This window comes from Montipora foliosa, chromosome 6, assembly GCF_036669935.1.
Source record: "Montipora foliosa isolate CH-2021 chromosome 6, ASM3666993v2, whole genome shotgun sequence".
NCBI classification, from domain to species: domain Eukaryota; kingdom Metazoa; phylum Cnidaria; class Anthozoa; order Scleractinia; family Acroporidae; genus Montipora; species Montipora foliosa.
In genome coordinates this window covers 28,815,302-28,828,974 of record NC_090874.1, presented here as the reverse complement: position 1 = coordinate 28,828,974, position 13,673 = coordinate 28,815,302, and the positions used below count along the sequence as shown (strand labels likewise).

Genomic DNA, 13,673 nt, shown 5'->3' with positions numbered 1-13,673 from the left:
AAGACTCATCCACGTGATGAATATTAATGAGTTTAAGAAATGTAAATCAGGGCTTGTTAGCATAATAACAATGCAACTTACATAATTATGAAAAGCATTAAGGTTAATCAAAACAAGGTGGATCCCATTTCCCTTCTGCTAAAAGGGCATGCCACTAAAGACACAACTGAATGTACCATTCCAACCAAGTTGATTTCTACATAATCAATATTATTTATAATTAATTATTTATAATTATTTTTATATCCAGCAAGTATTGCTTTCAAGATGAATTGTAGCAGTTGTTGAGCAAGAAAATAGTTTTTTACTTCCACAATTCAAATTTGCAGCAAGGTTCAAATTATTAGCTGATTGACCCTGCTATGATTAACCAATCAAAATGCTAGATGTGCAATATCAATGGCACTGTTTTTAATAAGTCCAATTAGTATGAATCATTTCAGTCAGACTTGTTAACCGATATTTGTGCTATAATGGTTTTGAATAACTTCAAATGACATGTATAATTTTGTTAACTGTTGTTACTAAAGATATCCTGCAGAATTGTAATTATGTGACCACCTTCCATCTATTGACTTGTCTTCTCTTACAAGCAACTACCCCTCCAAAGCAACGAAGACTGTCAACGATCCAGTTTTTTTCTTTCGGTCAAATACATACATACATACATACATACATACATACATACATACATACATACATACATACATACATACATACATACATACATACATACATACATACATACATACATACATACATACATACATACATACATACATACATACATACATAAACTTTATTTCCTCTCGAATTTCAGAGTAGCTTGCAAGAGCTAATATCTTCGAGAAAACATAAAAGGAAAGTATAAAAGGAAAATATACAGTATTACAAATATATATTATATATTACATGTCATTAGAAATTTAAACAGCAAAAATGAAAATAGGCGAAAGTGACTACACAAAGATACGGCCCTGGATTTCCCTCTTAAAATCTGTAAATGCACTCATACGGATAGTCAGGCAGTGTATTCCATAGCTTAGATGAGAAGTAAGAAAACGAATTAAGGCCATAACTAGTTGTTCTAGGTTTTCTAAGTGACAGTATCTTATTACCACGAATATTATAAGAAGAGGACCGAAATGAAAACATATCTTACATATAAGCCGGAAAATGAGTAAAAAACAGGCTCTTATATAACAATATAAGGAATTTCTCAACGCGCTTATTGCATAAGGAATTAGTGTTGACCCTAGTGAGAAGGCTATCATATGGAGACAAGTAATCCCGAAGTATAAGTCTAAGTATTCTCTTATTTAGCACCTCCAGCTTATCCATATTTCGCGCCCCACAAAAATGCCAAACTGAAGAACAATAGGCAAAATACGGTAAAATGTGCGCATTGTAAATCTTAAGTAAGGTGTCCCTGGGTATGACTTTTCGAAAGTGCAGCATAACATTAAATTGATCATTGATCCTTTTGCATAAATTGAATATGTGACTAGAAAAATCGAGCTTATTATCTATTTCTATTCCAAAAATCTCTAATGTGTCCTTTACTGGGAAGGAAAAACTATAGTCCGTATCACCAAGGACTAGACCCTGGTGCTTGCTCTCGCTAACAAATATTCCATTTTCATGGTACCAGTGATTGGCCACCTTAATATTATGAGATACGCATGCAAATCGTTGGTAGTTGCTTACAAACAGCTTTGTAAAAATTTTTTTGCATTATTTTGTAAATATACTGCTAGACAACCAATGGCCCCTTGAAATTTGTTAAATATGAGCAAACTTTCCAAATTTTGTTTAGGTCTTCAGTCATGCTTTTAGGTATATAATAGCCCGTTCAACGTGGATTCTAACAGCAGCTATCTGCCTTGTTTCATCTTCTTCATCAGGATCAAGTTGATCCTTGCATCGCATGAAGGGAGAAATATTGAGGGACACCTTCTTTGGTACAAGCAAATCCTGAATTTCAAATCCCCTGTCAGCCATCACTGAATCGTGTGACTCCAACATATCCAAAATACCAGAGGCAATGACAATTTTCTAGTCACTCACATGCCCCCCGTAAAAATCTAAAGTCACTGCAGAATGATCTACTCCATCGTTATCTTCTTGTAAAAGCACAGCACCAGGAGCAACATCACTTGCGTCTACAGCTAACTTGAACAGGGCATTGAAATCAGGAGCAGCCAACACTGGGGCGCTGTTAAGTAACGCTTTTAGTTCTTGAAATGCTTTTTGACACGTGTCGTACCACACAAACGTTTCTCTCCTGTTTAGTAATCGAGTCAGAAGTTCGGTGACTGCAGATAAATTTGGGCAGAACTTACTTTAATATCCTGCCATTCCGAGAAAACGCATTAGTTTCATATTTTCTGGTCGCGGGAATTCAGAAATAGCACTGATCTTGGCATCGACTGGTTTCACTTTCCCTTGTCCAACCACGTGCCCCAAGAAAGTTACTTGCGCTTGGGCAAATTCACTCTTGGCGAGGTTAATCGTGAGCTTTGCTTCAGTTAGTCTCTCAAAAAACTCTCGGATGATTTGCAAATGTTCCTCCCAGGTATCACTGTAGATAATAACATCATTGATGTACGCTTCGCATCCGTGAAGGCCAGCAATAACTTTGTTTACGAGGCGCGGAAAGTGGCTGGCGACTTTTGCAAACCAAAAGGCATAACCTTGTATTGGTACAGTCCATCCGGGGTTACAAAAGCTGAAATCTCTTTTGCTTGATCAGTGAGATTGAGTTAGGAAAACCAAACAACCGAGAATGGTCTTTGCCTTGATATTTCTTAAGGGTATCGCTTCGGGAAACCTGGTAGATGCACACATGATTGTCAGCAGGCATTGGTTTCCAGATTTTGTCTTCGGTAGTGGACCAATGCAATCAACAATAATATGGCTGAAGGGCTCCTTGATTGCTGCAATTGGCTGTAGTGGTACCTTTGGTATGGTTTCATTTGGCTTCCTCACTACTTGACAAGCTTGATATGATCTGCACAACTCAGCTACATCTTTCCTCAAATTTGGCCAATAAAAATGTCTCAAAATTCTTTGTTGGGTCTTGTTGACGCCCATGTGACAAGCCAAGGGGGTTTCATGTGCCATGCTAAGAATTTCTGGTCTGTAAACGTTCGGCACAACTATCTGGTAATGACAGCCCACTCATCGTTAGCTGGAACATCCAGTGGTCTCCATTTTCTCATCATCATCACTTCTTTTTTTTGTGAAGAAACAAACGGGATTCTGTGAAACTTTATTTTCATTAACTGCCCTCTGGAATAATGGCGAGATCTCTGGGTCTCTATGTTGCTCAGCTATGAAGTGTGATCTAGAATTCAGTTCAGCATTCTTCCTCAAACTGCTGATATCATCATCATCGTCATCATCTTCTAATGACTTTGTTTCCGACAAATTCTTTGGGACGGCTTCGCCGAAAACTTGACTGATGAAGGTATCTGCTATGTCAACATCTTTATCTTCATCACTTAATTTCTTCTTGCTCATAGCACGGGTTACAGCACACGCAGGATACAAATTGGAATTTCTTTCTCTACTGGGTTAGGCAGCTGCTCTACACAAAGCACGTTAGTTACAATAGGATTGATGACCACTTTGTCTCCAGCCAAATCATTTCCGAGAAAAAGTTGAACTCTCTCAAAAGGTAACGAGGACCCAAGTCCCACGTTAACAGGACCAGACACCAGATCTGATGAAAAATACACAGTGTGCAGTGGAACTGGCGAGTATTCTAACGAGTTTAGTCCTTTAATGAGAACACTTGCTCCAGTAGATGACTTCTCAGAAAAGGGCAAGGTTTCTGCCAATAACAGAGACTGTGAAGCTCCAGTATCTGGAAGAATTTTAACAGCAACTGCGTCAGACAAATCACTGGAGAGCGACACTGAACCTTCATGAATAAAGGGTTCAAACATCTCCATAACAGGTCTTGGAGTAGGACTGACGCTTTGCAAGAGGTTTCCTCTTTAGGAAATCCGATTTTTGAATCTTCTCTAGCCACAGCAATAAAAGCAGCAATAAAACCAGTAGGCTTGGAATCTGTGTGACCTTGTTGTCTTCTCGTTTTCAACTTTTCAGGACATTCTGACATCTATGGCCCTCTCTCCTGCAGTAATAACACGTTATCAACTTGAAAGGTTTTCTTGCCCCCACAGGCTTGTTCTGGATAAATGATGTGGAACTGGGGCACGAACTATTACCATATGTCTGCCTTTGGTTTGGGTTCTCCTTCTGAGGGTTTCTCAACGTGGTTGGCAAGTTCTGACCGCGGGGAGTAAAGAAATTGCTGGGTTTTTCCTCAAAGACAACCTTGTGGGTTAAGGAATAATCGTCGGCCAACCATGCGGCTTCTTCCAGCGTTTTGGCTTTTTGCTCATTCATTAATGTGCGAACATCACTGTGAATGCACCTCTTAAACTCTTCACTTAAAATTACTTGCCTCAATCTATCATGATCTTTATCTACTTTCTGTGAAGAACACCAACGATCAAATAACTGTTCCTTAGTTCTAGCAAATTCTACATAAGTTTGATTACTTATTCTTATACAGTTTCTGAACTTTTGACGGTAAGCTTCAGGAACTAATTCGTACCCCTTAAGAATAAGCTCTTTAACAGTATCGTAACTTGAAGCTTACTCTACAGTTAACTGCGTGTAAATTTCTCGAGCCTTACCTAATAACACACTCTGTAATAACATTGCCCAGTACTCCTTAGGCCACTTAAGACTTTCTCAAGTGAAGGTCTTGATTTCATATCCGCAGTTCATAAATGATTCATTTCATATACCATTGCATCATTGATTCATTCATCACGGGACCATTAGAACCCACAAATGACCAGCTCCCAACGTCAGTGGCTTCATAGCTCAGTTGGTTAGAGCGTCACACCGGAATCGCAAGGTCACGGGTTCAAACCCCGTTGAAGTCCTAAATTTTTCAGGCTTCTCTACAGAAGTGAGCGAATGTGAGAATGATATATACACATGAGAAATAAGATGTTGATAGAACCCACTGGGAACTCGGAAAAAATCCGAGCCCCAGATGGGATTTTACCCAATTGTAAAATTTGTGTTCATAACTGCGAAGATCATAGCTTCACTTGATTTCATATCCACAGTTCATATATGATTCATTTCATATACCATTTCATCATTAAGACTTTCTGTTACTTTTTCAAAATGTAGAAAGTATTTATCTACATCTGTTTCTTGAAAAGGAGGAACTATCTTAATATATTTAGTTACTTCAAAGTTACCACTAGATCGAACCACTAACAGAATGATTTGATCCCCATGAAACCCCTAATTCTAGCTTTTTCATTTCTAATTCATGTTCTAAATGCTGTTGCTCCAGCTTTTCTTGTCGCTCATGTTCTTCTTTTTCACGTTCAAACTGTTGCTTTTGTTCCCTTTCCTGCCTTTGCTTTTCTTCCATCTCAAGCCTTTCTTGCATTTCTAATTTCTTAAACTCCAATTGTAGCTGTAGTTTCTTTAACTCTGAATCAGATGTTTTAAATGTTTCTAAAACCGTCTCTTCGAGAACTTGTACACTCACTAAATGTTTAACAATGATATCTTGAATCTGGTGTTTTCGAATTGCTTTCTTAACCTCTAACTTTAAATGTTTCGCTAATGAGATAGGCTCATCCTTTTTAAGTCATAAAACGTGTCCTCGCAATGTTCTGACATGAACTTCTCTGAACTTCTCTCTTTGACATCAAAATCTTAAAACTTGCCTTAGGATTACTGAATACAATAATACTCTCAAGGTAAACGCTTAAATTCGCTTTACTTAAATTCAACTTCCGGACAGGCCCCAAATTTCTGTTACGGTAACTAATTACTGGCAGAAAGATCATAACCTCGCTATTTCCACGAAACGCACTTTATTTAACTGTAAACAACGGGAGACAACTTAACTCGAGCTAGCGACGACTCTTAGTACAATCTCAGTACAATTAACTGAATACTTCTCTACGCTTATCTGACCACAAGCAAAGTACTGTCCTTCTCTTTGACGAAATCTCCTGAAGACTTCTTTCACAGTATCGCATCCCATGGAAACCAATTTGACAACAGAATGTCAGAATCACAAGCGATGGGGAAATCCCTTCACTTGTTCACTTGGAAGTCACCAACAGGGAACGAAGGGCCGAATCCCTTCACTTGTCACTTGTCACACAATATCACTTGGAAATCACAAAGAGGGAACAAAGTCCCGAATCACAACCACAACCCACTGACTAGAAAGCCGCTTATATAAGTATCCAAAGAGAGTCTAGAAGTTTCCAAAAGTAACTATTTACAGTTATTACAATAAACTATTTTTAAACTTACGAGTCACAGATAATTTTGAAATTGATGAGTCACAATTTTAGAAAATTCTCGAAACAACACATTGCGTGACATTGACCTTCACGAACTTTCCAGAATATTGCAATCCTTGTAAGAGTAGTCATATTTGAAACTTTCAGGTATTGTTTGATTAAAAGTCTCCCTGGTAGCCCATACAGGTAACTGATTCAATCTTGAAAATAGAAGGTCAACCCATGTCACAAATATCCTTGACACTTCAGATGTGCTTATCTTAAACTGGTCGGCTAGAACTTTCTTTGGGACATTTGCCCTCAGTCTTGAGAGTGTCAAGAAAAGTTCGTCAACTGGAATTGTCGACCACTTTTTGCCACGCTTCTTAAGGTCTTGAAGTTGAAAGTTACAGTTGTTGGACCCCAATAGTTAAGCCGCGAGCATGCACAACAATGAGCATCAAGGAAATCAAATAGAGCTTTGAACTGTAAATAATTATGAAGACCTGTGTAAAACTGTATATCACTGTCCAATAAAGCAAAACGCTCGACTCCAAACCTTTCCATCGTTATCTTTTGTTCTAGCTGTTGCTTCTTATGTTTTTACTACATCCAGTCTGTCCAGGTCGTTCAATGTTTCGATTTCCGATCCTTCCTTCCTTTGTCTTCATTAGATTCCTCCTCGTCGACTCCATTAATTCCGTTGTTTTGTGTCAATCCCATCACAGTATCTTGTATTGTGGCATCTTTACGCCTTATCAGAGGTCTTCTTGCTTTTCGTTTAGGTTTCTGATGTGACGTCTTCAAAGGGAAAACCGTGGGTACAGCGTTTTGTTAAGACTTTTTGCCTCCTAGGAAATGAGCACTACACACACGGTGGCCCGTCGTCGGTGAAAAATTCGTTCTAGAAATGTTAAGAAGCCATGTCCTTCTTAATTTCGGGTCCTTTGGAAACACATAAAAGGAAAATTGGCCTTTTTTTTTTTTGAATCGATAAAACACCCCAGAACACAACAAGTTTAACCACCGAAAAGCCATTTCCATACGGTTTTCTTTACTACAACTATTACAAGCCTTTGCGCATGTGACGTCATAGTGAAAATGGCCTATTATAAACTTTCATTGATGAATAGGTGCCTCTGTGGAAATTGCCAAAAGATGTGGCGAGAAAAAGAAAATATTTGCTGCAGGGAGATTGAGGAGATTCAAAGAAAAAATTTGGAGGCCAGGGTGTTTCAGGCAGCTTGGCTTCAGTATAAACAACACTATGGGACCTCTGCATATGAGGGTACTGATCGTTGAAAGAGTAGGCATGTAGCCTACAGGCAATTAGTTTGGTGGTGCTGGGGAGTTCTAGACAAGGAAATCAAAGTTCCTCTGCCTTCTTGTGCAGATAACTAACTGCATCAGAGCTCACTTCCAAGAGCCTGGAAGGTCTGAAGATGATATGGTGTTTTCAGGATTTAGATATGCAGATGAGAAGCAACAAAGAAACTAAACTTTATTTTTATAGAGCGTTTTGAGTCACATGACTAGCCACCATATTGGATTAAAAAAAAAAAAGAAAAAATTGCATAAAATAGAAATAAATACGTTGAATTTCATATTATTTAAGTTTGAAAAGTGTTGTCAAAAATTCACAACTGCCTCACACATTTCCCCCTTCCCAATTCGGTGGGGACCTGTAAATTTCTGGGGATGGGATGGAAAACACGAGTTAGGAGAATTCCCGGCCGAATTAGTAGTTACATTGAAACCAAAAAAAATTACGCAAATTAATTACTTCTGTGGTTCCATTGCGGTATACTGTACCCAAGGTTGTGTATTTGATGGTTGGTGACAATTCGTTCATGCTCAGCTTTCCATTCATTATTAAATTTTACTTGTTGGAACTTACCGACAGCTGCAACTAATCTCACAAAAATAGTTTTCCACGTAGTCTAGTCTACGTTAATCGGTTTAACATTAATTACCAGTAACCACATGTCCTCTCAGGGGACCATTTTTCTGTCTTCTCTTTGGATCAGCGGCCTTCTCATTTCCCAAGTCCATCGTGCACACAAGGTAACCTCTGAGAGTCTTCTGAATTGGGTTGTAACTTAAGCTTCAGCTATTAAAGGCTAGTCTAAACTTCCACATATCACGTCTCGCATGACAATAAAAAAAACTCACATACATTGATCCGTTTTGCGCAATCACTCATTTGTATTCACTGTGTTTATTTGGGCTTTTATTAGTTAACATTATTCATATTCAAAATATTTGACTTCCTTGTTTAAATGTTACACCTTGCCGGCTTAAAGACACAGTAAAAAGTTCATCTCTTCAATCAATAGCCCCATCTACACAATTATCAAAGCTCATCGGCTTGCTTATTTGTCGGCGCGCATAGTGCTAGAACATTTCAGAATGTACAACTTAGATCTTCGTTGATGTAAAGAAATTAATGGTCTAAGCTATCTGTGCTTTACTGCCGTTATATTTTGATAGCAAACAAGTACTATGGCGCTACGTATGTTACCATGTTTACATTTATCTTTTTACAAGTGGGTCGATTCATTTAATCCGTGGTTGACACATGCGATCAAAGGTAAATAATGAACGTGTCTTGTGCTTCATCGCTGCTATGTTTTATTTGACGGCAGCCAACTTTTTTGCGACTTGTTCGCGATGCAAACCGAGGGATTTGATGAGCGCTTACCATTTGAATGAAATTTTCGGTGAGAATGTTTCCACAAATGGTACTGCACTTTCTCTACTTAGAAAAAGAAAAGGGGAATGTGCTGCTCCATCATTTGCCAGAAAAACGGGTTGTTCCGGTTGAAAAACAACTGAAACGGTCTATTTTCCTGGCACTTGTAATTGTGGACAAATGGTACAGAAATTTCCGGGCATTCCGGTCAAAGCGAGGAAAAGGGAATACTTCGAAAGCTATTACCTTTTTTCCGAAAACAGTCCACCGGGATGAACTGTTCCATTTGAATTCTCCCCGGAATTACCGAAAATTCCATTCAAATGGTAAGCGCTCGATAACTGCTCCACTTCCTACACCCTTATGACGTAATGACCACACGTGACATCAACGCAAAACGCTTTTGAAGTCAAACGTTTGTCAAAAAGTGAGTATTTGTACTAAGGACTACTCAAATCAACGATAAAGAAATCTACTAATTTTTCAGTCAGTTGCCCTTTAAAATTGTTGGTTACTGTTTGCAAGGCTTGTTGTTTACTGCTGTCAGCTCAGGGGTGTTTGATCTGTTTGATCACTGTAAACTGTATACAGTTATGACGATTAATTTTGTTCATTATACAGAAGTATAATTATTTCTATGTTCACTATATTCAGAGAGCCTAGAGTGCCTCATTCCACGTGCGCCATCATGGTTGCTGGTTTTCCTTTTTTTCGCTCTTCAGTATTTTATTATTATTATTATTATTATTATTATTATTTGCGTTTCTGAGGCATTTTCACTCTAACTTTTTATCAAGATCGACACCTAATAACGTTATCCTCATGGAGGAACAGGGTTTGTCTTATGGTTGACTTAACAATCTGTGTTGATGTTTCTCCGAATCCGTGCCCTGGCTTTCAAAATGGATCAAGAATATCTGACAACTATGAAAGTTGTGTACGACCTGACTTGATACGCATGGCTACTCACATTGGTGATTGCAACAACAAGCTTAATTCTTCAAGAGGACAACTGGTATCACTGAAAAAATATGCAACTGCTTTTCTTCCATCTCAAGTGATAACAAGTTTGAAACAGGAAGGACTTCTTCGCACTCGTGGAGTGCGTAGTGGAAATTTAGTGCGACTGAAAAGACTGAGAAAACTGTGGCATATGTGGCAGAGTATTTCTGCTATTACTCGCCCTAGAAGATCTAAATATGATAAAGTTAACAAGATATCTAAGCCTAGTCTCACTCTTCCTAAAATTATTCCGAGCTGCATGCTTATCAATGCCCGCTGCTTGGTGAAACCAGACGCTTTGGTGGTACTATATACTGAATTGCACACCCACAAGATCGATCTCTGTTTTGTCTCTGAAACCTGGCTCAATAGCAACGTCGCTCTGAGTTTGATATGCCGTGATGGATATCTTATCGTAAGGAAAGATCGCTGTGATTTGCGAACAGATGGGGAAGTTGCTATCTTTTGCAGGAACGACTGGAAGATCAAACGCCTGGATCTCCAAAATGATTTGGAACGTTTATGGTTTTAAATTATTACTGTTAATTCCGAATATCATGTAGCTGTTGTTTACCACCACCCAAATCCCCCAAATGTGGAATTATTGGACCATCTATCTGATAGCTGTGAACAGATCCTCTCATCTAAACCTAACGACAGAATCATAATTGCAGGTTACATCAACCAGTTGACGGTACAGGATCTTATGAGCCAACACAACCTTGCGCAGATGGTACGAAAAATCACAAGAGGCGATAGAGTGTTAGACTAACTGCCCACACATTTGTAAACCACCCGTTGTGTGCAGTCAGACCACTTAGACATTATGGTCACTCGTCGCGTTGCTGCTAGACCTGACAGGTCGTTTGTGTATTTTAGAGATGTTAGGGAGCAGCGGAAGATTCAAATGGAGCATAAGCTGGAAGCGTGCATTTGGAGTAATGTACTGTCTTGTGATGATATCACCGAAGTGACTCACCTATTGGAAAACACCCTCAAAGAGATATTCAAGGAATGCTTCCCTCTGATAAAAGTTAAACTGTCTTCACGAGACCCCCCTTATATGTCGCCACTGGTTAAGCACCTGTGTACCATCAGAAATAGGAACATCAAGAGATATGGCGAGGTGAATGCTGACCTACCAGCAAGGATAAATGACCTCATCCGCTACAACCAAGTTCAGGCTGTTCGAAATGAAAATAGAAAACATGGAACTGGGACTAAGGATTGGTGGAATACTGCAAACAAAATCACTGGCAGAGAGTCTAAAGCATTAAACATCAGCTCTGTTATCCACCCTGACGACATAAACCTGTTCTTTGAAAGAATTAACACTAATACGCAGTACATAGTCCCGGAGCTATTACCTATTCCGGAAGGAATCGCATCCCCAATCTTGACATCCTTACTGTTAGAAGGTTTATGACTCGTTTGAAGCAACAGCTCCTGGTCCAGATGGATTTCCCTACTGGCTGTGGAGAGATTTTGCACACCATCTTGCTCCAGTTATCACTAAGCTTTTTAACTCTTCACTCAGACAGCAGTCAGTTCCTCTTCCATGGAAGCTTGCAAACATATCACCAATTCCCAAAAAATCTCCATTGTACCCGTTAGAAGGAACTCTGACACGGTGCAGGCAGAAGTTAAGAATCTTGAGAAATGGGCAGCCAAAAACAGGATGTCTTTGAATTTGTCAAAAACGTGGGAAACGCTACTGGGTTGTAGGACTACTAAGCCTGCTCTTCCTCCAGTGCCTGGGATTTGCGGGAAAGAGTAGCTGAAACTTTTAGGAATGACTATCCACAAAGATCCTTGTAATTGGGATCTTCATGTTGACAGCCTTCTTTCCAGAGCTGCTAGTCGTCTGTATATTCTTAGGATATGCAAGAATTACGGTTACTCCAAAGATCAGCTTAGTAAACTCTTCGACTCTTTGATAATGTCATTATTCCTGTATGCATTAGAGGTTTGGGCCTCCGCTTATCAACGCAAATATTTAGACCGGATTGACACTTTTTTTCAGTTTGGCGAGCCTATCGTTTCGGCTACACTAATAAGATCTTTTTTGATATCTGATGTAATTACCAGTAGGGACAGTGATCTTTAACAGAATAATAAGTGACACTGGTCATGTATTGTATAACTTGCTCCCTCCCAAACGTTATAGGGTCCTTAGGGAAAGGGATCATCACTCTATCTATCTATCTATCTATCTATCTATCTATCAATCAATCAATCAATCAATCAATCAACCAATCAATCTATCTATCAATCAATCAATCAATCAATCAATCTATCAATCTATCTATCTATCTATCTATCTAGCTCTCTATCTATCTATCTATCTATCTATACTGCTTTCTGGGTTTAGAAACGGGAGCTCCGCTTTTAGGCTTGGCTAAATCTATATATTAGATTTTTCTTAAACCCGTTTTTTAAGCATGCTAAACAACAAAATTAGTAAACACTATTTCTAATAAAAGGCTCCTGTGATGAACTGGTATAGAATTAGCGAGGGCTCCTTAGAGCTACCTCCTGGTAAATAATACATAAAATCAGCATGAGGGAAGTTTTTACCGTAATTATTGCATCGGGGTGAGAGCCCATGAATACCAAGGAGCAAAGGAAACTTTTGTTCCGCAAGCAGTCCAATGCCTAAACCTACCAGTCCAAGTGGACAAGAGCCTATAAAAGCCATTGTCAAGAAATGCAATTGTTTCCACTGAGAACTATGAACATTTATGTAGTGGAAATTGGTGATTTATTTCTTGTTATAAGTTGTACAGGTAACATGGCTACCCTCTCCCTCCAGAAGTGTCAGGAACCTGAAGAAGTTTATAATTTTATCCTTCTAGTTTTCACTGCAATGTTTGCAGTTTTTTTTTTTTGAGCCAATGGTACGTGTGCACTTAATTCATACCCATTACCCACACAGAAAAAGGTAACCATGCACCATGAATTGGTGGATGTTTTATATTGATGTGTGTTTAAATTCAGTTTGGGGTGGTGTTAATTCAGTACCCGAGAAACAATGTATGCCGGCTATAATAACTGTAATTTCTCATGCTATCCGTTTTGTTTAACATTTTTTGAACGATAACCGAAGTAACTTTTGTTATTTGATTGCTTATGAATTACCTACTAATTGATCAAAATAAATCAGAGTTGGCGCACTGCAAAAGCCATCGCCTCCAATTTCGTAAAATCTCAAAAGTGCTCTACCTGTTCTTCTCAATTCTTCACTAATTATCCTCGAAGAACAGCAAATGTAATCCATAACAAATTCGAGAGTTTATAAAACAAAAGTTTGAGTGTAAACAATAATTTATTAGGCAAAGAGGTACCTTTTCTGAGGACGTATCAAATGGTATTGGCGAGCTTGAAGTTGGAAAGGGTGTGAATCCTACACTCTGACCAGAATCCAGTACACTCTTAAAACGGTTCTGTCTTTTCCTAACCTACAAAAAGGAAGAAAAACCTGTTAATTTAGTCATCCATGGGTAATGGTATTTTACAATGCCTGGAAAAATGTCTGCAAGCAACATCAAATCACTTTCCTTCGTGAGAAACAAGAAGGCCCACAACCTTAAATAAATATCAACCACAAGATTGTCCAATGTTCAATAACAATGGAAACA

At 38.7% G+C, this 13,673-nt stretch overlaps 1 protein-coding gene across 4 annotated transcripts in view; it reads right to left on the bottom strand.

Annotated features, from left to right (window-relative positions):
• The window catches only part of LOC138007093 (centrosomal protein of 83 kDa-like), a 622,454-nt gene that overhangs the window by 10,402 nt on the left and 598,379 nt on the right, over positions 1-13,673 (bottom strand). For 3 of the 4 annotated variants that reach the window (XM_068853816.1, XM_068853815.1, XM_068853817.1), the window contains one exon: positions 13,380-13,493. In XM_068853816.1, the coding sequence (XP_068709917.1) occupies positions 13,380-13,493 (114 nt within the window). Of the gene's footprint in view, positions 1-13,379; positions 13,494-13,673 lie in introns of those variants that run through there. The other variant, XR_011123993.1, reaches the window with a different exon arrangement.